The sequence below is a fragment of the Neofelis nebulosa genome, chromosome 17 (assembly GCF_028018385.1).
Source record: "Neofelis nebulosa isolate mNeoNeb1 chromosome 17, mNeoNeb1.pri, whole genome shotgun sequence".
In the NCBI taxonomy this organism is placed as follows: Eukaryota; Metazoa; Chordata; class Mammalia; order Carnivora; family Felidae; genus Neofelis; species Neofelis nebulosa.
Window position 1 is genome coordinate 20,677,260 of NC_080798.1, and position 27,628 is coordinate 20,704,887.

The following is a 27,628-nucleotide window of genomic DNA, read 5'->3' on the forward strand; positions in this document are numbered from 1 at the left end:
AAAACCTAAAAAAAAAAAAAAGAAAGAAAGAAAAAAACACCCTAAAAAAAAAAAAGATATTTTGTATGTTGTACATATTCTATACCGTATCCTTGAAGTAAGCTGGAGAAGAGAAAGCATTATTAAGAAAAACACAAGGCCGAGAAAATACATTTAGAGTACTGTGCTGTGTCTGTCGCCACATAAGTGGACCCATACACTTCGAACCTGTGTTGTTCAAGGGCCAGGCCAGCTGTATAAAGTTGCAGTGAAGAGAATAAATACCTCTCATAAACTCACTAGCTGGAGATGACTTACTAACCTTTTGGTACGTATCTTTTTTCTGTGCCTATGCAATTATATTTTATTTTATTTTTATTTTATTTTTTTTTTTTAATTTTTTTTTTGTCAACATTTTTTATTTATTTTTGGGACAGAGAGAGACAGAGCATGAACGGGGGAGGGGCAGAGAGAGAGGGAGACACAGAATCAGAAACAGGCTCCAGGCTCCGAGCCATCAGCCCAGAGCCTGACGCGGGGCTCGAACTCACGGACCGCGAGATCGTGACCTGGCTGAAGTCGGACGCCTAACCGACTGCGCCACCCAGGCGCCCCTATGCAATTATATTTTTAAGGAAAATTTGAGATTATGCTCCTCTTGTTGGCACCTAGGCTGATGGTAGGAATTGCCTGACGTCCCTCGTGGGGTCAGGGGTGCTCCTGGTCACCTGGAGGGAGGTGCCCGCCTCCTGAGGGTGCAGCTTTCCCCTTGCCGTCCCCGTCCTGCACCATGGCCACCCTGACTGCTTACTTTCTGTGGTGTGTAGGCAGGAAGCACAATGCTTGAAGCCTTTGACCAGAGCATAAGGAGGTGGCTGACCACAGAGCAGCAGTCAGCTTCCCACATCCACTTTGACTTCATACAATGTCCCAAGTGGGATCGGGAGAGGTTTTTGTTTGTTTGTTTTTTTGATTTTTATTTATTTAAGATTTTATTTTTAAGTAATCTCTACACCCAACACAGGGCTTGAACTCACAACCCCGAGATCCAGAGTCGCATGCTCCACCGACAGAGCCAGCCAGGCGCCCCTGGACTGGGGGGCATGTTGAGGGGTGGCCCTTCTTGTGCTGGTGTTGGCTTGAGCCTGATAACTTGTGTTTGCCCTGGGCAAGGCTGTCTCTCTAAGTTTATGTCCATTTCTTGTCTACACTGAAGACGATGCTGTATGTTTGACCTCTTGCTGGGAGTTTACAAGAAACAAATAGGGTATTTGAAAGTGCCTTTGTGAAGCAGAAGATGATCCTGGTGCCCTTAACTTGCTCTTCCAACACCCCTGCATCCGGGCATCTCTGTTTCCTGGTCCTCTGGTGGATCCTGCATGGATGGCCCCAAGGAAGGCCATTAGTTTGGGTGGGCAAGGTAGGGACACAGCCCAGTGTGCCCCTCTTGTCCGGGGTGTCTGACTCTGGTCCTGGTCCTGCCTTCCTGGGTGGGGGGTGGTTGGTCCTGTCAGATGTCGGGACAAGGTGTGCATCATCCTTACAGCTGGCCGTGAAGCCAGTCCCTTGGGTCTTGAGTGGGTCAGGCCTGAGATCCTTACCTTTATTGACAGAGCAGGTAGTGTGGCTTCCTTGTCTTTTGTGACGCCGGCACTGAGATTCTCCCGGTGGCGTTGCCTCGGCCTTAGCTGCTGACTGGATTCTTGTCAGCAGTGCAGTTCCATCTTGGAACGTGGGAGGCCACTGCCCTGTGTTGGTGTCCTTTCCTGGGGAAGGAGCTTAAGTGTCTCCGCACACGGCGGGTGAGGTTTCTGAAAAGCATTAAGGACTAAGTATTAGTAAATCAAATTATGTTTTACTATTCCTTCTTTATATAACACGATGTTGTTTCACAGAAAGTTTACCCCCCAAGATATCATTGTACTTGAGGTGACCTTATATATATTCTTTAAGCATAAAGACTTAAAAGTCTCGTAAATAAAGACTAGCTTCTTGCAAATGAGCATTACTGAGATGACTCTAGTTTAACCTTTGTAGACCAGAAAACGGGGAGCACTCTGTTCCAGCTCTGTGGCCTTCTGGTCTTTGTCTCTTTATTGAGCTTCTAATAAATAGTATTTACCCCTTTCCCAAATAGATCTGAGCTGATATGTGGTCTCTTCTGGTAGCTCATTTCTCCTTGAAGATTCAGGACCTCAGGGCTTGCCCCTCTTCATCACTGTCATTCATGTAGTTACCCAGAGTCGAGGAAGGGACCCCAGATTTACCTGAGCAACGATGTCTTTGACATTTCTCTGACATTAAGCTGCGTGGCCTATAAATCACTGAATAAAAACAGGTTGTTAGAGCCTTATATCCCCGATGGTAGGTGGGAGCAAAATGGCTCTCACCCTGAGGGGTTGGTATGTGTTTGCCGGGTTAACCCTTTCAGGGCAGCTGGTGTGAGGGACTCTGTCTGACAGAGGACCCCAGATATGGGCCATCCCTTGAGGTGCTGTTGGCTCTGTCTTTAGCTGGATCTCTAAAGTCAGAACTTATAGGGCCATCAAGGGCCTTCTCCCATAATTTTGTCAGGGTTTGGGGAGTTCTTCTAGCAGCAACTGGCTGGGGAAGACATCTCCCTTTCCTTCCCACTGAAACTTCTGAGGAAGTTAATTTGTCATTAGTCAATTTGCAGGTGCTCCGGTGAGCATTGAAGTGTCTTGCTAGGGATTATTTCATAAAGTAGGGATGCAATTTTAGGTTTTTGTAGCTAGGTAGATATTACCTGCAATACAAAGACCTGAGTTTATTATTTGGGGTGGACCCCGGTATGTTATAGGATTTGGGAACAGTGGCCATATTGTCTGCTATTTTCCGAAGTATGTTAGAAAGGCAAGACCCCTCTCTCTCCTGCTGGTTGACACTGGGAAGCGCAGAACAGCCTGTCAAATGGGTTTCTCGTCTGTATGCCCAGATAAAGTAGCAGGGGATAGGGCTAGGCAGGCGTTAGGACAGCAGTTTGAGAGGAGGAGGAGGAGGACAGGACAATCCACGCTTCGATCTGGAGGGTGATGGTGTATGCACGCTACATTCCACACTTAGCGATGACACATTCCACACACGGGTGCGCATCGGCAGCGTGCCGCCCCTCGCCCACGTCCCCACCGGGAAGGGACCATCACAGCTGCCGCTTCCTGTGGGGACAGACGGGAAGCGCTTCTCCCAGCCGGATGCGGATCTGCTGTCTGGCTCAGGGAGAGAGGCACTGCCGATCCTGTTCTGTGCAAAGTAGCAAGGACTGCTCCCGGGCTCTCCATTTTGAAGGATCTGCACTGACATCTTGTGACAAGTTGATAAAACAGATTGTTGGGTTTTTCCTGCAGGAGTCTGAAGGATTCGGTGACAGGCTGTTCCTGAAGCAGAGAATGAGCTTACTGTCTCAGATGACTTCAACTCCCATTGATTGTCTGTTTAAGGTAAGACACCGAAGACGTCCTTGTGGGCGCAGGTGTGTGAGGAACGTTTCATCTTTCTGCATCTCTGGGGTCTCTGCAGAATCCGTCAGGGCGGTCTGCTTGGTGAAACACCACGGTTCCTTTTGTGCTCCGGGCGGGTGGGTGGCCGGAATACTGAGCTTTTATGTCTGTCTACCTCCCCCGAGGTGTGCTGTGCCACAGCCGGGAGGGGCCAGCACACCAAGGGCACTGGGCCTCGCCGACAGCCCTCTGCCCGGCTGTCCTCTCTCCCCTCGGCAAAATACGACTTGTTCTCCGTGGTCTGCTCTGTGGAGCCTCACTGGTGGCCTCTGCAGAGCTGACACCTCTCCTGGGCTCCAGGAGCCCCGTGTCGCCAGTGTTTGTGGGAGCTCGCCCCAGGCTGGGAGCTCAGCGCCCGGTGGTGGTTTCATCACTCATGCATTGAGCCCTGGGAGGCTGACAAGGTGCCCTGCTGGGTAGTTGGCGAGGGCTGAGTGAAGGCACACCTCCGGGAGCCTGTGGGTGCTTCTGGCTACCCAGAACCACACTGTGTTGGTGGAGCACCCCTGCGCCTCCCCGGGGGCAACGTGCTCCCAAGAACATCTCATCTCCTGAGAGGGGCACATCCAGGAATCGCAGGGGTGAGCCCTGTAGGCCTGTTGGTTGATGGATCTCTTGCTAACTGCAGCCATTCCCTTTCCCTCCAGACCAAGGCTCTGTTAGAATACAAGGGGACAGCACCGAGGGGTGTGCTAGTGAGGAGTCAGCGTCCACACTGAGGTTCAGGAGGTGTGGTCCTCCCCCACCGTTGGTTTGGGAATTTTGTCAGGTCGTGGTTGTTTTCAATTACAGAAGATTTGTAACATTTCCAAAAGTGAACATTGTAGAAATGCACACCCACGGGGCTATCTTCGTCTTGTTTTATCTCCACCCCCACCCGCTTGCCCTGTCCGCCAGGTTATTTTGAAACACATCCCAAAGAGCAAGTCGTGTCATTTATCTGTACAGAGATCCTGGCTTCTGCAAGGAAGCTCCAAAAATTCACGCCTTAAAAAGCAAGTAATTCCTTAAGATTGACATTATTTTTGATGTCACTTTTTAGCACATTGCCTCAGGTAACCAGAAAGAAGTGGAAAGACTTCTGAGCCAAGGTGACCAAGATAAAGATGCCGTCCAAAGGATGTGTCATCCTCTGTGCTTCTGCGATGACTGTGAGAAACTGGTCTCCGGGTAAGAAGGTCCCCGGGGAGGCCAGCAAGTGGCAGGGCAGGGCTTTCACACTAGTTGTGCAGTTTTGAATAAAGACCTTCCCCTCGCTGCCCTCCGCTTCTGCTGCCGTAAAGTGGAGACAAAAACACCCGCCTCTTTGGAGAATCAGATGGGATAAAGTTCGTAAAAATACTTGGCACTCTGCTGGGCGGGATGCCAGAGTAGGCAGGCACAGAGCCTGCCAAGCCTCAGAAAGTAGATCTTAGGATGGGAGGGATGTCAGTTTCTCCCAGTAACCCTTTGGGTTTCTCTTCCCTTCGTCAGGCTGTTTCCAGGCTGTGTCGCTGGATGTCATGGCCTAGAGGGGGTGGGTGGGGGGAGGGAGTCTACCAGCCACCTCACCGTGCCTGAGGTCAAGCAGGGACTGGATGATCTCTGGGAAGCTCTTAAAGAGACCCAGCTTGGCTCACACCCTGAGATCTGTCTGCTAGCCCCAGGACCCTGGCATGTCCAGCATGGTAGGGAGAGGCTTTGCCCTTCCGTTCCAAGGATATATTTTTCTGTATCTTCCTCTTTTAGGAGGCTGAACGATCCCTCCGTTGTCACTCCATTTTCCAGAGACGACAGGGGTCATACACCACTCCATGTGGCCGCCCTCTGTGGTATGTGGTTTTGGGTTGGCCTTTGGTTGGGCTTTTAAGGCAGAGGGATGGAGTGGGGGGTGGTTCAGCAGAGGCCTGACGGACAGGGCGGGGGAGTTGGCGGTGGAAGGGGCCGTGCCATGGGCCACTTCACCACCTTCTGTTTCTGAGGGGTGGACCAGAGCCGAGCCCCCTCCAGACACCCTACAGTGTCCTGAATCTGTAGAGTCTGACTTGATGTTAGCTCTGGTTCCTCTCGAGCAGAAAAACACTTCCTGGCATGTCTCCTGCCAGAGAAGAGAGTAAAATAACGGGGCTTCACATTTAGGGTTTGGAGAGCCTCTGCTCTTTCCTTCTCTGTGGTGCAATCCTTCTGTTCCCCAGGGCAGGCATCCCTCATTGACCTCCTGGTTTCCAAAGGCGCGGTGGTAAACGCCACGGACTATCACGGGTCTGCCCCGCTTCATCTCGCGTGCCAGAAGGGCTATCAGAGCGTGACGGTGAGCAGGGGCGCCACCCCCGGCTCAGCGTGCTGACCTCGTGGTCATGCGCCTGTGTCGCACCCTGGGTCTGCTGCAGCCTCAGGGAAGGGCTGTGCGTCTGAGCCTCCGGGGTCTCCCTGTGGGTGCATGGGACAAGACCCTTCGGTGTAGACCTGACACAACAGGATGGCTTCGGGGAAGGAGGGTGGGGCTCTAGGCCTTTTCCTTGAATGTCTCAGCGCTTCGCAGGGAAGGCTGGGAGTGATGGATCATTTTAACTGTAGTGTAGGGAGATGTGGTTGCTGTTGGAAACAGGCGACCTCCCCGTGGGGCTCCAGGCTTCGCCTCCTGCGGGAAGCGTGCACCTGAAGCGGCCAGGGGGGCTGGGGCTCACCTGATCTCTCCTCTCCTTTGGAAGCTGCTGCTGTTGCACTACAAAGCCAGCCCCGAGGTGCAAGACAACAACGGCAACACGCCTCTCCACCTGGCCTGCACCTACGGCCACGAAGACGTAAGTGGCGCTTCCCGCTCCCAGAGTAGCTGTTCTTTCCCTTTCTCGCTCCTGGAGAGAGGTGCACTTCCGATGGGTTTAACATCGTTAGTGTATGTCGATCGTTATTGGAACATTTGGCGTGCAATTTCTTTTTAATTAAAAACATCTTAAATTTATTGCAGATGTTCTACTGAAATAACAGAAATCTCAACTTTAATTGCCCGTTAGCTTATCATGAAATTAAATCATTGTCACTCATCCCCACGGCCATCTGGTTCTTACCTTTGTTCGTATTCAGTTTTTATGTTTTGGGGTTTGGAACAATAGCAAAAATTCTATCATTTCTGTCTCCACTTGACATTTAACTGTGTGTGTGTTATTTTGCCATAGCCACTCTGTCTCCGTCTTCTCTGTGTGGTAACACGGGGGTGGGTTTATACAGGTTGAGGCCGGATTAGGTGGTTGATGTGCAAAAACAAGATCATACCCTACACGTCTTTATGCAACTTTTTCTTTTTTAAGTTTGTTTATTTTGAGAGAGGGCAGGGGGAGGGGGGAAAAAAAGAGAGGGAGAGAGAGAATTCAAGCGGGCTCTGCACTGACAGTGCGGAGCCCGACGCAGGACTCGAACTCACGAACCATGAGATCGCGACCTGAGCCGAAATCAAGAGTCAGATGCTTAACCAACTGAGCCACCCAGGTGCCCCTATGCAACTTACTTCATTACCAGTGCATCATGGAAATCCTGTAGGTCAGTAAATATAGATCCAGCCCGTTCTTTAATCACTACCCAGTGATCTGTTACATGTGTGGTGTCTGTGTCCCCAAGACCACCCTTGGTTCAGTACTTTGCTAGGACGACTGAGAGGACTCAGCCTATGGTCATATTGCTTTGACTGATTATAGCAAAAGGACACAAAGCACAGTCACCACAGGGAAATGTGAGTGGGTGAAGTCTGGAGGACCCCAGGTGCAAGCTTCAAAGCGTCCTGTCTCCAGGGAGACACGCAGGACATACTTGGTTCATCCAGCCGTGAGTTACAACAGCAAATATGAAGTGCTGTCTACCAGGAAAGCTCATTAGGGACTCTAGGCCCAAGGTTTTATTGGAAGCCAGTCAGGTGAATACCCTCTGCCTGGCACATACCTGAATTCCAGACTCCTGGAAGGAAAGCAGGTGTTCAGCATAAACCACATTGTTGCACGATTTAGACGCAGTGAGCCACTCTTACGCATTAGGGGACTGGGAATACTCCCCAAATCCAAGCCCTCCAGGAACGTTGCAAGTCAAGGGCCAACGTTGCAAGCATTCAAGGGATAGCGGTCTCATGCCTGCTATGGTCACTCCTCTCTGCACATGGACACATCACAATTTATTCAGCCTTTTCTTACTGATTGGCAGTTGGGTTCTTTAGAAAAAATGATGGGTCCTGATGAGGTAACCTGGAAGGAACCTTTGAGGTCTGTCTGTTCCCGCACACTTGCTTGGTGAGCGGAGCCCAGATTCCCCTGGGACGTGGACTGAGGCTGTGGAATCCACAGACGTCGCCCGAGGCTCAGCGTGTAACTTAATGGTGGCATTTCCCGCTTTCTTTGCAGTGTGTGAAGGCTCTGGTCTACTATGACGTGCAGTCATGCAGGCTGGATATTGGTAACGAGAAAGGAGACACCCCACTCCACATAGCTGCACGTTGGGGCTACCAAGGCATTATAGAGACATTGCTACAAAATGGAGCATCCACAGAGATCCAGAACAGACTGAAAGAAACACCCCTCAAGTGTGCCCTAAACTCAAAGGTAGCTTTTTTCATCTCCGAGCATCAATATGACTTTAAAACAAAAAAAAAAATCAATGCCCAGAGATTACCTCTTGGCCGCGCTGGACAAACTGCACGCTAGTGCCTGAGAACAGAGCTTGGCCTGCACCCTCTCTGCTGCATTTGGGGCCTGGTGGCTAATGGGTCTTACTTATTGATATTGTTTTGAGCGTCACTCGCGTATTTTGTCCATATTGTTCCAAGAGCTGCTCGCTGCAGAGTCTGCCCCGACCCCTGAGTGCTGTGGGTTTATGAGCAGACAGAGCAGGGGGAATAGGACAATGGCTCTGGCCGAGAGAAGCAGGGACGGGGGGCCCGGGGCATGGAGGCAGTGAGCGTCGGAGCTCTGTCTTCCTGTTACTTCATCCTAACAGCTTTATTCTCTTTTGGCCAATTTTGAACATCGTTGGGTATAGTTCCTTTCCTCAATGGCTCACGAATGAGCGAATCCTTTCCTGTTAGTAATTTCTGGGAACACGGAGTGTCGTCAGTGCTCAGCTCGTGGGCAGGTGGGGAGCGAGGGATGTACAGAGGCCGGCTCTCTGTGCCTCTCCTCTCGCAGCCGCTCTGGCTGAAGAGACACCTTCAGAGAAGCATGGTTGGCCCGCTGGCCAGGGCAGCTGAAGGCTGAGGCCGTCACACTGCACCCAGAACATCACCACGGATTTGCAGTCACGTCAGCGATTCTGTGTTAATACGGGTCTCCAGCCACTTCCCTTTGCCCAGGCTCTGCTCTCTGCCCCTTAACGTTTCCCTAGCTTCTTACACAATTGCCATCTGTCTTCCAGGGTGTTCTCTCAGTGTTCCGGTCTTTTTCTAGGGGAGCGGTTTTTGTTTTTCGGCCACTTTATTGAGGTACAATTGACATACAAAAAGCTGAACTTCTTTAATATATACAATTCAGTGGGGTACACACCTGTGTGGAGACCGGCTCTGTAACCCATGCCATGGACGTACTCATCACCTCCAGATCTTTCCTCCCGCCCTCTTTATTTGTTGTTACTATTGTCATTATTTTGTGTGTGTCATAAAAACACAACGTAAGATCAGGAGCAGTTTTTGAAGGTTTAAATCCCCGCTTCTCACCCCAGGGGGCCTCAGCCATGCTTCCCGTGCACTCGCGGGGTCTCGGGCTCTGTGGCGACCAGAGCTGATGGGATGGGCGATGCCACCCTTGGCCTGAGGTGTCCGTGAGCAGCAGAGAGCTCTCCCACCGCTGTACTCCCTTCTAGAAGGATATGTGTAGAGAGAAGGGCAGACCGCCTTCTTGGCTCAGCTGTGATCGGTTCCTGCCCGAGACCCGGGGGTTGCCAGTGGGAAGGTCACACTTTGTGTCTGTGGACAAACAGCCCGGGGGCCCCTTCTGTTCCTGGGCTTCTCTTGTCCTCTGAGCCCATTCACGGAAAGCCCCAGCTGGTAGACAGCAGGAGCAGAGGGGTGGCAGCAGGAAGCCCACGCTTAGTCAGTGTGATGCTGAGTGAGCTCCTGCCCGTTCAGGCTGTGGCTTCTCTGTCCCTCCAAGGGTGTGGTTGGGCCGCGTGACCTTCTGAGGGGATGGGCAGGCAGCAGGGCATATGGGTGACGATGCTCTGGCAGCCTTCCTCGTTCAGTATCTTCCGTATCCCCTTCTCCTCCTAGATTCTGTCAATAATGGAAGCCCGTCATTTGTCCTTCGAGAAGAGGAGGAAGTCTTCCGAGGTGAGTGGACAGGGCTGGGCTTGGTGGCCCTCTCTGAGCCCAGGGCCTGCTCTCTGGCCCTCACGAGGCCCTTCTCCTGTCGGGCCCCCTGGCTGCAGGTCCCAGTGCAGCCCGCTCAGCGCCCTGTGGATTCCGTCAGCCAGGCCTCCTCCACCTCCAGCTTCTCCTCTGTGTTGGCACGCTCCGTACAGGAGCCCAAGAAGGACTACAGAGAGGTGAGGCTCCCAGACGGGAGGGCGGACGGGATGGTGGCCCTGTGTCACGGCTGCTACTTAAAGAGCCACGGCGTGATGAGAGCTGCCTAGCGGGCCACCACCGGCACTACTGGGCCAACTTGTCTGCCGTGGCCTGGAGGGAGCCCAGCTAATTCTTGCCTTGCTTCTTGCATGGTCAGCTCCTGAAACAGCTCTTCGCCTTAGGGATTGTGTGTGTGTGTGTGTGTGTGTGTGTGTGTGTGCGCGCACGCACGCGCGTGGCAAAGGGAGAGAAGTAGAGGAAAAGTCCCAAGTCAAGTCCCCCGTCGGTCCACAGATTTAAGACCATTTTACAAGCTAAATTCTCTCCCCTTACGACCCACTCCATAAGCATCCTCGTCAACCTGATGTGTCATTTCTGACTTCTTGCGAACACATTGTGTTCTGTAAAAGGTGGTTTATAGCCTGTTTTTTTTTTCTCCACTTAATCTACCCGAGAGCTTGTCCAGCGTCAGCCCCCAGAGCAGACCATCCCATGCATGTGCCACGACTCCTTCCCCTCTTCCCCTGTGGATGGGAACCTCACTGTGTCCACCCAGGGCATCTGTCCCCTGCCGCCCCCATGCCGTGATCTGCTCTTGGAGGGCCCGATAAGCTTAGCTCGAGTCGATAGCACAGCAGCACAAGCCAAGAGACACATTCCAAAGTCTAACGGAGACCTGAAGTTGTTCCTGGGAGGGGTGTGCCCCCTGGTGTCCCCTCAGCTGTCAGATGCTGAGGGCTGAACACGTGTGGTTCTAGAAGGTGGCTGGGCTCCTAGGAAGCACCACCATGTCACTTGGCCATGTCACTAGCAGAGACCTTTCAGAGAGCTCGGGTGGTAGTGGCTTCGGTGCATGCTGGCGCCCTCCCGGACATCCTACTGGGGCAGTCTCAGGGACGTTTGAAAGAAACTGAATGAGATGTTAAAACTCCAATAGACCAACAGACCAACCAGAACTACTAGGTTTTCAGACTTGGTTACTATTTCTTTTTTTTTTTTTTAATTATTATTTTTTTTTAACATTTATTTATTGTTGAGAGACAGAGACAGACAGAGCATGAGCAGGGAAGGAGCAGAGAAAGACACAGACACAGAATCAGAAGCAGCCTCCAGGCTCTGAGCCGTCAGCCACAGCGCCCGATGCAGGGCTCAAACTCAAACCACGAGACCACGACCTGAGCCGAAGTCAGACGTTTAGCCGACTGAGCCACCCAGGCGCCCACCCAGGGGTTATTTCTTTTATTGCTTTATTATTGAAATCATTTTCTAACACTCTTTTTCCTTTAATTAAGGTAGACAAACTTTTAAGAGCGGTTGCTGATGGAGATCTAGAAATGGTGAGTTTTGAGAAGCGCATCTGAAAAAGCTTGAAAAGAGCTGTATGGGTGTTTCTTGTCTGTGGTTCCTCCAGGAGCCGAGTTCTGTTCACTTTCACTCAGAAGGGCTGCGTTGAATGACTATGTGGTAATGGAGATGTTGGCAGTTTCCCTTCACGTGACAAGCAGGTGGATGTAAAGTCGCATAGCGAGCCTTTTAGATATTCACGTTCCCGGAGGCTGATGAGGTGTTGGCCAGCCCTCCCGTGTGCAGGAGCTCAGAGTGTGGACTCAGAGCCTGGCCCGCTATCGGGGAACAGGATGTGTGGGCAGGGCTGGCAGAGAGGAGGGGTGGAGGATGGAGGGGTGGAGGATGGAGGGCCGGAGCCCAGAGGTGCCGGTGTGGCCCTGTGGAAGTTGTGGGTGGCTCTGGCGCCTGGGCAGGAGGCTGAGGTCTGAGGCTTGGGGCTCCAAGGAGTCACAGGCAGGTGTCCCGAATAGGTGGTGCTGGCTGCTCTGGGCTGGCATGGGGAGGGGACGGCCCTGCTGGGAGAAGGTGTCTGCCCCGAGCCTCACTGTCAGGTGACAGAGAACATCTGACGAGGTCACTGGAGGGTGGACACAGCCTTCCTCAGATTCCCACAGGCAGTTTTCCCTAGCTTGCCTCTGGCTTCCTGAAAGGAACTTGTTATGTCTTCCACTTTAAAAGGAGGAGTAAATAGGGTGCTTACCAAATTAGGAGCTCTGAGGAGATCATATTCTGAGAGAGTTTTGCAGTGATGTGTTTCAGGAGTGCCTTTTGCTGATGGTCGAGTTTGAGGTGGCGCACAGAGGTTACGGGGATCTGATTATAACCAGCTCGGGATGTTAAGAATCTGAATGTAGGGGCGCCTGGGTGGCTCAGTCGGTTAAGCGTCCGACTTCAGCTCACGTCATGATCTCGCGGTCCGTGAGTTCGAGCCCCGCGTCGGTCTCTGGGCTGATGGCTCAGAGCCTGGAGCCTGCTTCTGATTCTGTGTCTCCCTCTCTCTCTGCCCCTCCCCCATTCATGCTCTGTCTCTCTGTCTCAAAAATAAATAAACGTTAAAAAAAAAAATTGAAGAATCTGAATGTAGTTACTGGTATATTAGCTTCTATCCAGAGACCACTGCTAATCCATCAGACTGGCACACGGTTCCTCTGGGGGGCAGGACATGGTGTCCGTATCTCTGTCTGTCCTCTTGTGAGACTGGCCCCGGGAGAACCCAGCATTCTTTGGAGGAAGCAAAGTAGGACTTCTTCAGGCACCCTGGGAGCCATGGTGTGGGCCGGTGACATAGTCTGTGCGGAGAAGAGATGACGGCCGTCCCTGCATCATGATACACCCACTCCTCTTCCTCCTGTGGGTAGGTGACGGGGCTGAGGCCGTTCGTGAAGGAGGTGAGCAGAGGCAGACTGGCCAGTGTCTTGGGGTCAGCACCCAAACTAATCTACACGTGTGACAGCCTCTGACCCCCTGCCCAAGGCACCTGCCCCTCCACTCCCCCCGTTCTTGTCACCGGCCCTCATCTGTCTCTGTTAGGTGGCCTGTTAGGTGAGGCCCCTGAGTCGACACCTTTGGTGTTTCCACCCTGTGGAGTATCTGCTCTCAGGACATGGAAGGGACCTGAAGGAAAGACGTTTGGGCTGGAAGGGGGTCTTCTTGGAACCCTTGTCACTCCCTGCATGCACGTGCTTAGAGTGCTCAGAACTAGGCCTAGAAATGTACTTCCGTTGTTTCCGTTTTTCAGATTTAATATCCTAGACACCAGTTTTTACTGGAGCATAAATTTGACCTCTTGATGGTCTGCAGTACTTTCACCTACGGGCTAGCGCGTGGTCGTGGAAGGGACGCTGGCGTGGAGTCAGGGAGCCTGTGTGGAGGTTCCGACCACCACTTCCTAGTTGTGTGGCCTTGGACAGGTTGTTCCCTCTCTGAGTTTTCTCCCAGCTTAGAAGGGACGGCTGGGTGTTGAGAGTGTGCAATTAGGTGACACCAGGCAAGGTGCTCAGTAAATGCTCCGGGACCAGGGTGTGACAGCGGCACCATTCTTCCCTTTCTAAGATGAACGAATGCCTGACGCAAGCTGGAGAAATGGTAGCGTGAGTTCTCTGGTTCGCTGGGAAAAGGACTGAGAAAGGTTTGCGTGCTGTGAACCCAGTCGTGTGTCGGTCACGGTGGTGGTTGAGGACGTGTTGGCCCTGATTTGGGAGCAGCTGTGTGTGTGTGTGTGTGTGTGTGTGTGTGTGTGTGTGTGTACGTGGGACAGAAGGAGGGAGGGGGAGATACCGTAGCTTGTAAAGGAACCAAGGGTGAGTCTTAAGTCCTGTTCTCCTTCCTGCCCAACACCAGGTGCGTTACCTTTTGGAGTGGACAGAGGAGGACCTGGACGAGGTGGAGGACACCGTCAGTGCAGAAGATGTTGACTTTTGTCACCCCTTGTGCCAGTGCCCGAAGTGTGCTCCGGCTCAAAAGGTTTGGCCTTGTTTCTCTTGGTGGCGGTGAGGGTGGGGAGGCAGATTCTTCTCTTTCCCCTTAGGAAAGTTGTCTGCTTCTCAGCCAGCTAGTTACTGAGTGGCTGGAAGTTGGTATCCCTGAGATGTGGTGGGGATTCGTTATTTAGTTCCGGGAGGAGAAAAGCCAACACCAGGGTGGATCTGGCTTGGGCGGCCTGCCTTCTGAACGAGCAGGGCAGTGAGCAGGGACATGCACACGTGCTCAAATGTTTCAACTGCTCTCTGGGCCCCCGAGTCACAAGGCAAGAGTTCATGAACAGTCGCACCTGAGGGTGTCTGTCCACCTGGCTGCCAGTCCCCTGAGGAAGCTGCATTCGAGATCCATGGCCCGCTGTCTTTGCTCAAGTTGGTACCCCCTGTGGGAGGATCCTCCCTCCAAGTACAGAGGATTCCCTGTGCCCTTTACCCAGTCTCCCCCAGTGCTAACAGCTTGCAGAGCCATAGAACAGTATCCCAACCAGGATATAGATATAGAAACCATCCACACATCTTATCCACATTTCTCCGATTTTGCTTGTACCCACGTGTGCACGCGTGTTCACTTTGATCACACGCATAGCTTTGTGCATCCACAGTGAAGGTACTAACCAGCTCCCTTGCCATAGGAAGAGCCACCCGTGCTGCCCTTTCCCACACCCTCCTGTTTCCCTGCCATCCCATAACCCCTGAGCTAATTTTTTACAAGGTGTGAGATTTAGGTTGAGGTTCCCTTTTTTCTCTATGGATGTCCACCCGTTCCACACCCCTTGTTGAAAAGACCATCCTTTCTCCAAAGACTTGCTGTTCTACCTCAGATAATATATGCTGTGGGTCTATCTCTGGACTCTGTGTTCTGTTCCGTGGATCTGTGTGTCTGTCCCTTCATCAGTTCCACACTGTCTTGATTACTGTAGCTATAGGAAGTCTCAGTATTGGGTAGAGTGATTCCCCCTAACTTACTCTTCTTTGCCAGGATCATTTTAGCTATTCTGTGGCCTATGCCTTTCTGTATATATTTTAGAATAAGTTTGTTTATGACTACCAAAAATCTATTAAGATTTTGGTAGGAAATGCATTAAAACTGTAGATCAAGTTGGGAAGAAATGACATCTTTACTGTGTTGTGTTTTCATGAACACGGTATATCTCTCCAAATATTTAGGCCTTCTTCGATTTCTTCATCATTTTGTGATTTTTAGCATAGAGATCCTGTCCATATTTTCTTAAGTGTACACTTAAATATTTCATCTTCTTTTGAGCAATTGTAGATGGTATTGTGCATCTAGTATGCGCTTGTGTGCTAGTTATTTAACTTGATTGTGTATGTGCTATACTGAGAAAATTAATTTGACTCTACAAAACACGTATAGTGGTGTTGTCCTTTGTATTATAAGATAATGTTGCCTTATTTAAAAAAGCTTCACTGTGGGTTATTTTTGTTTAATTTTTCTTTTTTAATGTTTGTTTATTTTCGAGAGAGAGAAAGAGAGACAGAGTGTGAGTGGGGGAGGGGCAGAGAGAGAAGGAGACACAGAATCTGAAGCAGGCTCCAGGCTCTGAGCTGTCAGCACAGAGCCCGATGCGGGGCTTGAACTCACGAACCGTGAGATCATGACCTGAGCCACAGTCAGATACCTAAGCGACTGAGCCCCCCAGGTGCCCCTTCAGTGTGGGTTATTTTAACCCAATGATATTGAAAAGATTAAACTTTCATTCACATGTAGCTTTTCATCTAGCTGCAGGGTCATGTGCACATTGGGAATGTGCAACTTCTGTCCTGTCCCCATGCTGCTGGATATATACAGCCCAGAGAATGATTCCCCCTCTACAGACTGCTATGAAAATAAAAAAGGCGGACGGTGTTTCAGAGAATACGATGTGAGGTGACAATACTTCAGGCCCCGTCAGTGACTGTGTGTGCCTAGAGGCAGTTACTGCATCCGTCCCTGTTCCTGCCATTTTCCTACACTCTCTTCTTCCCCGCCTCATGGTTCGCTAGTTGTAACAAGAAACTGAATTATACATTAAAATAACTGCTGGATTTATCGAATAAAATCTTACGTTCTCTGCTTTTTGAAAACCTCTTACCTTTTTCTCATTTTGAAATGTCTCAAAAAGACGCAGAAGACATAAGAAATACATTTATATGGAAGTTGCTCCCCGTCTGTGCTTTAGTTAACCACCCCTGGACCCGACCATCTTCTAGCCCACTGGTGTGTTTAGGGTGTTTGTTGAAAAAACCTTTATTGAGGGGCACCTGGGTGGCTTAGTCGGTTAAGCATCTGACTTCGGCTCAGGTCATGATCTCACGGGTCATGAGTTTGAGCCCCACATCAGCCTCTCTGCTGTCAGTGCACAGCCTGCTTCAGATCCTCTGAACCCATCTCTTTCTCTCTCTCTCTCTCTCCCTCTCTCTCTCTCTCTCTCTCTCTCTCTCTCTCTCAAAAATAAATAAACATTAAAAAAAAACCCCTGAAAACCTTTACTACAGCAAGATACAGAACATGACCATCACTTCTGAGGGTTTTCTTGGGCTGCTTTGAAACTCTTGCTTTCCCCCTTCCTCCCCTGTCCCAGGCACCACCGGTCTGCTGTCCATCATGACAGGCTCATTGGCATTTTCTAGAATTTAGTGTGAATGGAGCCAGACAGTACACACTCTTTTGAGTCTGGCTTCCTTCACTCAGCAGAATGTTTTGAGATCCATGTTGGATCAGCGGTTCATTTCATTTTGTTGCTGGGTAGTGTTGACTATACGACAATTTATCTAATCACCCCTTGATGAACATTTGAGTAGTTCCCTGCTCTGGGCTTTGTGAAGAAAGCTAGTGTAAACATTTGTGAACAAGTCTTTGTATAAATATGCATATACTTGGGTATAGACCTCAGGTTATAATTGCTGGATTTTGTAGTAAGTGCATGTGTAACTTCATAAGAAACTGCCATTTTTCCAGAGTGATTATGGCATTTTCCATTTCTGCCACCGGTGTGTGAGAGTTCTGGTTACTCCATATCCTTGTGACTTTTTAACTGTAGTCGCTCCCGTAGGTGTGCAGTGGTATTTCATTGCGTTTTTTCTCCCTGTTCCTTCATTTGTTTGTTTTTTAGTTTTGAGGTACAATTTACATGCAGCAAAATTCACCCCTCTAACTTTGCATGCAGTTTTTCTGAGAGAGAACCTTCTTAATCAGCAAAAAGTGAACTAGATAACCAGTTTTAATTCTTGGCCAGTCATGTAAAACGCTGACATAATGATTTTATTATCGAAATGTATGATTTGATATCTTAATTTAATGTTTGTTTTCAGTTATATGGTTTATAAATGTCCTTTTTTTTAAATGTTTATTTATTTTGAGAGAGAGAGAGAGAGACAAAGAGGGACGGAGCATGAGCAGGGGGAGGGGCCGAGAGAGAGAGGGAGACACAGAATCAGAAGCAGACTCCAGGCTCTGAGCTGTCAGCACAGAGCCCGACATGGGGCTCAAACTCACGAACCCTGAGATCATGACCTGAGCTGAAGTCGGACGCTCAACCAACTGAGCCACTCGGGCGCCCCTTGTTTGTCCTGCTAATTATTGATTGAGGGGCTCCTGGGTGGCTGAATCAATTAAGTGTCCAACTCTTGATTTTGGCTCAGGTCATGGTCTCACGGTTCACGGGACGGAGCCCTACATCAGTCTCTACACTGACAACACGGAGCCTGCTTGGGATCCTCTCTCTCCCTCCTTATCTGTCCCTCCCCTGCTTGTGTGCATGCACGCTCTCTCTCTCTCTCAAGAAGAAATTACTAGTTGATTGTTCTTACATTGGCATGATTGATTTTAAAACCGTTGCGGCTCATAAGGTAGTTTCGTGATAAAAATGACGAACGATGGAGCTAAGCAGCAAACAGCTCTATGAGGCTTGACAAACACGTGGTCATGTAACCACCAGCACAGTGCACAGTATCTCCATGATGCAAATACAGATTTTTCCCCCCAGATCTTTTGCCTTTTTTTTTTCTTAACGTCGGATTGTCCAATTGCGTTGTAAGAACCTGTTGTTTTAAAATTCTGGTGGGGTGCACCTCTTTCATCAGACCTACATAACGCAGATATTTTCTCCCACTCTGTGACTTGCCTCTTCATTTTCTTAATTGTGTCTTTCCAAGAAGAACCATCGAAAACCAGCTTGTCGAACTCTTCCTTTATGGTTTTTGCTTTTTGTGTCTTCCCTAAGAGATCTTTGCTCATCCCGGTGTTGCAAGGATTTCCTCGTGCGTTCACTCCAGGAAAGTGAAGTATGACACAGTCGTGGCTCTCCCACCTAGGTCTATGAGGCGTTTGTAGTTCTTGTGTGGTGGAGTAAGGGCTGATGTGCACTTTCTCCGTATGTGGGGATCCAGTGGTTCGGCGCCGTTTGTTGAACAGACTTGTTTCCCGTTGAACTGCCTTGGCATAAATAAGGGATCATTTCAGGGGGGTTGGTCTCTTGAAAATAGAAGTTACTCCTTTGGGATATCTTACCTTTCTCCAGTTGTAGGAATTCACCTGTCGGCCACCTGATTCTGGATCCCACCGTGACCCCAAATTTTGCACAGGGACAGTGGGGGGGGGGGCGCCTGGCTTCAATTCCTTCAGCCCAGTTTCTTAAATACTGATGACATCTCTGACTCCATCCTCCGCTTTTACTAGAAGCTGGCAAAGATCCCTGCCAGTGGGCTCGGTGTGAATGTGACCAACCAGGACGGCTTCTCCCCACTGCACGTGGCTGCCCTGCACGGTCGGGCGGACCTCGTCCCCCTCCTGTTGAAGCATGGTGCCAACGCAGGTGCCAGAAATGTGAACCAAGCCGTCCCGCTCCACCTGGCCTGCCAGAAGGGCCACTTTCAGGTACGGGTTCTGGCTCCTGGGCACAGGCTGCTTGGCGGGAGTGCTGCAGGGGGCGGGTTTGGGGGCCGGCCCGGAGGACAGACACACTTCCTTCCTCCCTGCTCTGGGATCCTGAGAGGCACGTGGCAGGATGGCTCAGCAACAGAACACAGAGCTCTGGTGCTTCTGGGTGAGGACCCTCTCCCTTCCCCCATCCCTCCTCCCCGCCACACCTCTGGCATTCACATCCCAGTGGCACGGAGGCCCATGTTCTGATTCCCACCCCACCAGGAGCTGGCTCTGGTGTGTGGGTATGGGTCGTTGAGGGCTCTGCCTGCGATTAGCACCTTTCACCCCCGCAGCCCGTGGTCTGTGTCAACAGCTTAGTACTTTATAGAGAATGGCCCTATGGAGGAGGTGCAGGAGACCATTGTGAAATGCTTGACTTTTTCAAAGTCCTGTATTTCTTTTTGAGAATTATCTATTTAAAATAAAAAAAAAAAGTCTCCCTGTTAGCTCTACTCTAAGATTTTAATTTTTTAATTTTTTAAAAAAAGTTCATTTATTTATTTTGAGAGAGAGAGAGAGTACGCAAGCGGGGAAGGGGCAGAGAGAGGGAGAGAATCCCAAGCAGGCTCCACACTGTCAGCACAGGGCCTGTTGTGGGGCTCAGTCTCATGGACTGTGAGATCACTCACCCAACTGAGCCACCCCAGGACCCTAGCTCCACTTAAATAAAATAAGCTTTTATTTTTATTATTATTATTTTTTTAATCATTATTTTTGAGAGAGACAGAGACGGAGACAGAGCACGAGCAGGGGAAAGGCAGAGAGAGAGGGACACACAGAACCCAAAGCAGGCTCCAGGCTCCGCGCTGTCAGCACAGAGCCTGACGCGGGGCTTGAACCCATGAACCGTGAGATCATGACCTGATCCTGCGTCAGGCGCTTAACTGACTGAGCCACCCAGGCGCCCCTATAAGCTTTTAAAGGCCAGGAATCAGGGGCACCTGGCTGGCTCATTCAGGGCTGTGAGTTCAAGCCCCATATTGGGTATAGAGCTTACTTAAAAAGATAACAAAAAATAAATAGGGGTGCCCGCCTGGCTCAGTCAGTGGCACTTCTGACTCTTGATCCCGGGGTTGTGAGTTCAAGCTCCATGTTGGGCGTGGAGCCTACTTAAAAAAAACATAAAAATAAAGAATAAAAGACAGGAACCACCTCAGGCCTTCCATGTCTCTCGTAGCACCTAGCATAGCACTCCAAACATCAGTTTCCTAATCTCTTAAGACTGGGGTAATAATTCGGCCCTCCATAGGGTGGGTCTAACCATGAAATGAGAAAAATCGCGCCTAGCACATTGCCGGGCAGAGGAGACCCCACTTCCGTTGGTCTGTCCCCTCCCAAGAGTCAGACACGTGTGGGAAGAGCCTTCTAAATACACTTAGAGAAAAGTCCAAAGAATATCAAGTTACAGGATCTCTCTCCACAAATTTAATTACGGTTGAAAAATTTGCCTTCTCTGGGCTAGGTGGTGAAGTATCTCCTGGATTCTAACGCAAAACCCAATAAAAAGGACATAAGCGGAAACACACCGCTCATTTACGCCTGTTCCAACGGACACCATGAAGTCGCGGCACTGCTGTTACAGGTGAGCTGCCGATCCCGGTCCGGGGCGGGCTTCGCGTCGCCTGGAGTCTGCGTGGTCCGCCCTTCCTTTCTTTTTTTTTTTTTTTTTTTTTTTTTAAATATATATTTATTTTTGAGACAGAGAGAGACAGAGCATGAACAGGGGAGGGTCGGAGAGAGAGGGAGACACAGAATCTGAAACAGGCTCCAGGCTCTGAGCTGTCAGCCCAGAGCCTGACGTGGGGCTCGAACTCGTGGAGCGCGAGATCATGACCTGAGCCAAAGTCGGACACTTAACCGACTGAGCCACCCAGGCGCCCCCGCCCTTCCTTTCGACTGCACCGTCTCTCCTTCCAGCACGGGGCCTCCATTAACGTCTGTAACAACAAGGGCAACACGGCGCTGCACGAGGCTGTGATCGAAAAGCACGTCTTTGTGGTGGAGTTGCTTCTCCTTCACGGGGCATCGGTTCAGGTCTTGAACAAGAGGCAGTGCACAGCTCTAGACTGTGCTGAACAGGTGAGTGGGGGGCCCCCTCGCAGCTCCCTCTGGATCCCCTGTGGTTACACCGCACCTGAAATAGCTATAGCTGACCTTGGATTCGCCGTGCTGGGCTGGGTGGCTGTGCCAGAAGATGGCCAGTGTGGTCAGATGTCCGGTCCTTGGTCCCCTGGTCAGGTGTCCGGTCCTGCTTGGGGAGCTGGGAGTCAGTCCTTCAGGGCTCGCTTTCCATGGGCTGAGTAGAGGTGCTCCCCCAGCAACTGCGGGTGTCGGTGCCCTGGGGTGGCCCGGGGACAAGCCATCACGTGCTCACAGGGAAGTTCGGGGCTCACCCTGCCTGCAGTGGTGTTCACGGCACCATGGAGAAAGTTTGGTCAATTGGCAGTTCTAAGACTCTTTGAGTGGTACGAGGGGAACTGTGGGGGGACCAGTTCACCCCTCCTTCCAGTGCCGTGGGTGTTGGCACGGGGCAGTGGCGAGGAAAAGGCTTCTTCTCCTCTCTTAGGAGAAGCAAGCTGTCTATTCCTGTTTTCCTGTTGAATCTTTTCATTTTTGACTCTGGGTAGACAGCCAGTAGGCTGTTAAACGACACTGGTGTCGCATAAAAGTCACTATAAACCCAACGTACTCATGGGCTTATCGTATTAATTTTCAGTGGCATTTCTTAACAGAATTGAAACATTTTGTTTTATTTATTATTTATTATTTATTTTTATTTTAGAGAGAGAGAGAGAGAGCGAGAGTGAGCAAGTGGGAGAGGGAGGCAGAGGGAGAGAGAGCCTCCCCGATAGGCTCCACACTCAGTGCGGAGTCTGATGTGGGGGTTCAGTCCCACAACCCTGGGATCATGACCTGAGCCAAAATCAAAATTTGGCCACTCAGCCAACTGAGCCACCCAGGCACCCCTGGAATTGAAATATTTTAAACCTTCAGTTAGCACTTTCTCCGATGATCATAAGGATGAGTGTTTTTGATCTCGTAGTCACTGTGTGCTGGGCCGTCCATGACCTCATGATAACTGTGCAATAACAGAGCCCATTATGGGCAACCCAGCGCACGGAGCAGCAGTACCCGGGAGAGGAGGAGCCGGGCTCCGAGCGCTGGGCTGCCCGGAAGCACGAGGCTCCGTGGCGTCACCGTCCCGTCTGTGGCTGCTCCTTGCTTCTCTGTCCGGCTGCACCAATGTGGACAGTTACATCAAAAGCAAGCAAGAACCTGCTAAGAATGAAAACTGTTCCTGTAACCTTTTCCCTCTCAAATTGTAGAATTCAAAAATAATGGAATTACTTCAGGTGGTACCGAGCTGTGTGGCCACGTCAGGCGACGCTGACGAGACGGACCACAAGGAGTACGTTACTGTTAAGATCCGGAAAAAATGTAAGAACTTAACATTCTGTCTGTAATTCTCAGCATGGGCCTCTTTGGGAATCCATGAGTAGTTGCTGGTGTTCGTTTAATTTTAAATGTCGAATGTCATCATAACTGGTGACCGGGGCAGGGATATGGGCACCAAAGAAATGGACGATACAGCCTAACTCGTCGGCTTGTTTTGCTACTGATTTTCTGGCTGATCGGGATGATGCTTCTTCCGGAAGTGAGGTGGCCTCTCTCAGCCTCACCTTGAAGGCTCGGGCCTCCCCTCCGCCAGCTGGAGAGGAGGAGCAGCCGCCGGGAGATTCTTTCCTGCCGCCTGTCCCCAATCCAGGCCTTTTTAAAAGCGTTTCCTGGACCTCTGGGGCTGTGTTTGCTGCTAACTTTAAAGGTTTTTTGTTTGTTTGTTTTTAATTTGCACGTATACAGAATTTATTGGTAATTAGAACAGTAGTTGCCAATCATGGGTGGGGCTGAAGTATTTTTTTTTTTCCAGTTCTTATGGTCTAGGTAGGTCCCATGTTCTACTCTTTACTTTTATTTTTTTAAAGATTTTATTTTGTAATTTTTTTTTTAATGTTTATTTTTGAGACAGACAGAGAGACAGAGACAGAGCATGAGTGGGGGAGGGGTAGGGGGAGAGAGAGACACAGAATCCGAAGCAGGCTCCAGGCTCTGAGCTGTCAGCACAGAGCCTGATGTGGGACTTAAACCCACAAACTGTGAAATCATGACCTGAGATGAAGTCGGATGCTCAACTAACTGAGCCACCCACGTGCCTCAGATTTTATTGTTTTTAAAGTAATTTCTGTACCCAACATGGGGCTCAAAGTCACAGCCCTGAGATCAAGATTCACTCGCTGTACTAACTGAGCCAGCTAGGCGCCCCTCTATTCTTGTTGAAAATTACAGTATAGTTTGTAGTGTAATAATGTGAGTAAACCCATTTCCATGTCTGGATAATCCTGAGTCCGTCTCACAAAGTGTCCTGTGTGTTAATAAGGATGCTCTTTCTTCTTTTCCATGGGGGCTTACCGGTAATAAATAGATAGCTACTAAAATGTCTCTTTAAGCAAATGCAGTGTGTAATTTTCTCAATTTTGTTAAGCTAAGAAAATTGAAAGGTTGCATCTGTGCTACAACTTTAAAAATCCTTAAAACTACTTCAGAAGTTCTCAAATGTTTATCCTTTTTTATCTACAGGGAACTCAAAAATGTATGATCTACCAGATGAACCTTTTACAAGACAGTTTTACTTTGTCCACTCAGGTGGTCAGTTTAAGTGAGTATAAAATTTGCGTTGATTTCTGGGCTGTGACCCGACTTTTACTTACAACTAAAGCCAGGTATGTGGCCCTTTGATGGGTTACAGAAAAATCTGCGCTCATCAAATGCTGCCACCTTGTGGCCAACCAGAGTGTTCGACACCACTGTCCCAAACACTGATGTCACTTTGGTTTGGGTTTCAGGGGAAGGACTTCAAGGGAGATTATGGCGAGGGAGAGAAGTGTCCCTAATTTTACTGAAGACTGTTTGCATGAGGTGAGTCATGAAACGCTGGCTTATCATCATATTTCTTTTTTTGTTTTTAATTTATTTTTGAGAGAGAGCTAGCAGGGGAGGCGCAGAGAGAGGGGGAGAGGGAGAATCTAAAGCAGGCTTCACACCCATCAGTGCAGAGCCCGACAGGGGGCTCGATCCCACAAACTGTGAGATCATGACCTGAGCCGAGACTGAGAGTCGGACACTTAACCGACTGAGCCACCAGGCGCCCCTCATTGTATTCTTAAAGCCTGGCTTTTCCAAAACGAACCCGTGGTGAACACGTTTCTCACGTCACGATCCCCTTCTTTTCAAGAGTCAGTAGCAACTAAGATGAGTTCGTTAGCGGCACAGCCAAGGGCACAGACTTCGTTTACTGAGAAAGGAGAGCGAGGGGACAGTGGGAACAGGGGTGGGCGCGGAGAGCCCCTGCAGCTTGTGGCGTGTGTGCTCAGTGAGATGGCTCGGGTTACGCCATCTAGGATTCACTAGCGTGTGAATCACCGATGTCAGGAAGAAACCAAGTTTGTGTCCGGATGGGTTCAACAAAACCCTTCTCCGAATACGGTCGGAAGCTGCTCACGTGGACAGATCCGCGTGTGGCCGCCTTCCCACAGCCTGTTCCCTCACTCAGTTACAAAAGGGAGGCTGCTTTGGGTGCGGTGGTGCAGTGGTGCCTCTTCCCAGAAACCTGACTTTCCTGCCTGCTCCTGGCAGTATGACTGCGGATGGGTACACTTGCCAGCACGTGCGGTGGCACAGGCTTGTCGAAGCACGTCTGCGCAGGCGCTAAGTCTTTGCTTTAGAGAACTGAAGTGATTTTTGTCAACCTGGCCGATTTCGGCCTCCGACGCAATCTTCCGTGACTTGCTGACGGACCGTCCCGCCGCTGCGTGGGAAACCCACAAACTGAAATCTGCTTGGGTTCAGTCGGGTGCCAGCTCTTCCCCTGTGAGCGACGGGGACTTAGGCAGGTTGCTTCCACTTGCTGACCCTGTGCCTCAGCCGTGCACGGTGTAGCCATCAGGGCGTACTTGTTATAAAGATTAGATGTGAGATCAGGTAGAGCCCTGACGTTGCGTCTGACACACAGAGAGTATCAGTGGCACCCATGCTGTCCCACAGGGATGTCAGAGCTGAAGTTATGCCCAGAAAGTAGCGAGCACATTGGGTGACACACACAAGCACCCAAGGACGCCGTTCTTGTGTGGTTCTTGTTTTACACGCAGTGTGAACGAACTGCTTGAATTGTACCGTTTCTTCAGCCAGGGAGGCAAAAGGTTACACGGGAGCAGAACAGCCCGCCAGACCAGAGGGGACCTGAGACTGCGGGCAGAGGAAGCAGCAGTCAGCCCGAGAGGCCCGGGCTGAAACAAAGCGTTCCTGCGAGCCGGCGGATGCTGCGCAGACACACCGTCGAGGACACGGTCGCAGCCAAGAGCCCCGGGACCGCCGGAGACCCAGCTGCTCCCCGAGAGGCTGCTATTACTTCCCAGTCTTAACAGCGGTAAGCGGTTGTTAAGTCGGCTGCCAGGAGGTGAGTCCTCAACAAGAAGGTGCCGAGCAGGAACGCAGCTGAGAACTGACCTGTACTTTGCGTTTGGTTTGAGAGTAAAGCAGAAAGTTCCTGAAAGCTTTTCTGTGGCCGAGGGAAAGAATGCAACAAAGAAAACCACCACCATCTCTCTCCTCTTCGGAGCTCATGAATGCACTGGAAAAGGAATACACACGGTTTCCAGTGGTGTCCCGATCCCCGAGACCGGGTGTGGGCTTCTTCTGAAGCAGCCCGCCACCTGGCTGCAGCGATGGCTTTCATCACCGGGTTCTGTCCTCCCACCGCAAGGTGCTAACCTCTGCCGTGTGTACAGATTAGCAAACCACCGGCTAAAGAACCCCGCCCTCTGGGATAGGCTGTGGAGAAGCAGCGTGGGCTCCAGGGCACCGTGGAGACCGGGCGGACGGGACGCGCTGGCCTGGAGAAAAGAGGGCCCGGAAGATATTCCTTTGCAAAGCAGCACTCGAGCCCAAAGATGTCCCCGTGCCAGTGTGGCGTTCATTTTAGTGAAAAGGACATTTATGACCTGTTCTGCACTATGTATGTGGGGAAGGTTGGGTGTAATTTTTCTTCCAACAAAGTAAGTACAGGTGTTTGGTCACCGCACATACGCACCCGTATCAGTGTCTCTCGAAACCTCCCTTCCCGTTAAAAACCTCCCTTGGATGTCACACCTGCCGGATGGTTCCTGAGCTAGAGAGATTTGGCACATCTTTCCTTAGTCTTTTGATTCAGATTCAAAACTTAACAGCACAAACCAGGTCAGAGTTACTTTCGGTTAGAATTTATTGCCACTTATTCCTTTTTATAAATTTCTATAGATTATACTTATTTTTTTATGTTACTAATTGGCCTACAGCTGCAAACATGGGTTTGTCCTGAGTACATTTTCAAATAACTTTGTAATAGGGACATGGTTTTGTGCATGTTCTTGGAAATACTTGTGTATGTATAGAAGGGAGGGACTGATTATTTTTCTACAAAGTAATTTATGATTTCTAATTTTCTAATGTGCCTTGGATCTGTGCCAAATGATGGGAAAGAAAACAGTAAACTCTATGATTCTTGAGCGTGTCATGGTACACTTCTTTAGTTGGTCTTTTGCTCTGGAGAGATGTGTGCTTCTCATCCTCTCCGCTATAAACATGTGCTTTGTGTATGGAAAGATCTTCCCCCATTGGATGGATACACCCTTCTCACTGAAATACGTAAACCGGATCATTCAGAGCAGACCCTCACCCATTCGCCTCCCTAGGACTGACTGAGGCTAGCAGGTGCAATGCCCAGAAAAAGGTTTTAATTTTTTAAAAAACCAGAACAGAAGTGAATGCAATAGAGCTTTTTAGCCCAAACAGGAAATAAGCACTGTTGCTTTGCGAATTTCTTTATTCAGGTTTATTTTTCCTCCTTTTCCACAGTATTAAACAAAACGACCTCACTGACGTCAGTCGCGGTGTGCTGCCCTCCTAATTAAGAAATCGTGTCCTGTGCAGTTTGTCAGCCAAGCCGCAAATACACGCATTTGATATCCCCTCATTTTCTGGGTGGTACGATAGAATTTTGAAAACTATTTAATTCTAACGTTCGCCCCGACTGGCAGAATTGTCAAATGTTGAAATAGGTTCAGAGAAAGAAGGGTGATTTGCTGGCACTATCAGATCTGGGGTCACGGCCTGCTTGGTGCTGTCATCTGAACTGGCAGTTTCCAGTGCAGTGTGTCTTCTGGAGATGTAAGTACCTTGAATGAGATGGTCGATTTTAGGGGAGAAGCTTCTTCCTGAGCTACTCTGCGATTAGCAGGGTGAGCTGTCTGAAGTGACTACCTCAATTATTTTTTAAAACTTGTTTTTCTCCAATTCTTTCCCACTTAAAACTTCATTTGACCACTCAGAAATTGGTAATGCCCCAATTTCTATACTGTGTGAGAATGCTTTGAATTCAAAGTATTGTCAATTAAATTAGAAAGCTTAGAATAACCACGCCCCATTTCCTAGGCTGCCTTGCAGAACTTTTATCCTTGTGTACAGAACCACTTTCCATCCTCAAGTGTCCTTCGAGGACAGGACAGATGCCATCAGGACAGTGGTTATTCTGTAGGAGGAAGCATGTAACAAAACTTGCAGAGAATCATCTAGTCACCTTCCAGCATTTTTATGTAAATAAGACCTAAAGCAAAGTTTACCTATAACTGGGATGTGCTTTTTCTCCCCCCCGCCAAAATCCCTGAGCAAGACTTATATTTGACTCTAATTCTGTTCCTTTTAAAAAATTTTGATGTCAAAAGTTCTACTCATTAGTTTGTTTATTCAGGAATGCTAGATGCTCCAACACGGACTT

The 27,628-nt window shown here is 49.9% G+C and overlaps 1 protein-coding gene across 7 annotated transcripts in view; it reads left to right on the forward strand.

Moving 5' to 3' along the window:
- ANKRD27 (ankyrin repeat domain 27) overlaps window positions 1-26,358 on the forward strand; it is a 52,399-nt gene extending 26,041 nt beyond the window's left edge. For 3 of the 7 annotated variants that reach the window (XM_058708556.1, XM_058708561.1, XM_058708562.1), the window contains 17 exons: window positions 3,345-3,437; window positions 4,540-4,667; window positions 5,226-5,308; window positions 5,672-5,787; window positions 6,188-6,280; window positions 7,862-8,059; window positions 9,718-9,777; window positions 9,876-9,992; window positions 11,307-11,351; window positions 13,702-13,824; window positions 18,517-18,714; window positions 20,225-20,344; window positions 20,680-20,841; window positions 22,089-22,200; window positions 23,398-23,476; window positions 23,664-23,736; window positions 25,002-26,358. In XM_058708556.1, coding sequence (XP_058564539.1) covers window positions 3,345-3,437; window positions 4,540-4,667; window positions 5,226-5,308; window positions 5,672-5,787; window positions 6,188-6,280; window positions 7,862-8,059; window positions 9,718-9,777; window positions 9,876-9,992; window positions 11,307-11,351; window positions 13,702-13,824; window positions 18,517-18,714; window positions 20,225-20,344; window positions 20,680-20,841; window positions 22,089-22,200; window positions 23,398-23,476; window positions 23,664-23,736; window positions 25,002-25,238 — 2,037 coding nt within the window. In that variant the 3' untranslated portion in view covers window positions 25,239-26,358. Of the gene's footprint in view, window positions 1-3,344; window positions 3,438-4,539; window positions 4,668-5,225; window positions 5,309-5,671; window positions 5,788-6,187; window positions 6,281-7,861; window positions 8,060-9,717; window positions 9,778-9,875; window positions 9,993-11,306; window positions 11,352-13,701; window positions 13,825-18,516; window positions 18,715-20,224; window positions 20,345-20,679; window positions 20,842-22,088; window positions 22,201-23,397; window positions 23,477-23,663; window positions 23,737-24,370 lie in introns of all 7 variants that reach the window. The other 4 variants (XM_058708557.1, XM_058708558.1, XM_058708559.1 and 1 more) reach the window with 4 other exon arrangements.
- Window positions 26,359-27,628: the final 1,270 nt, after the last annotated feature.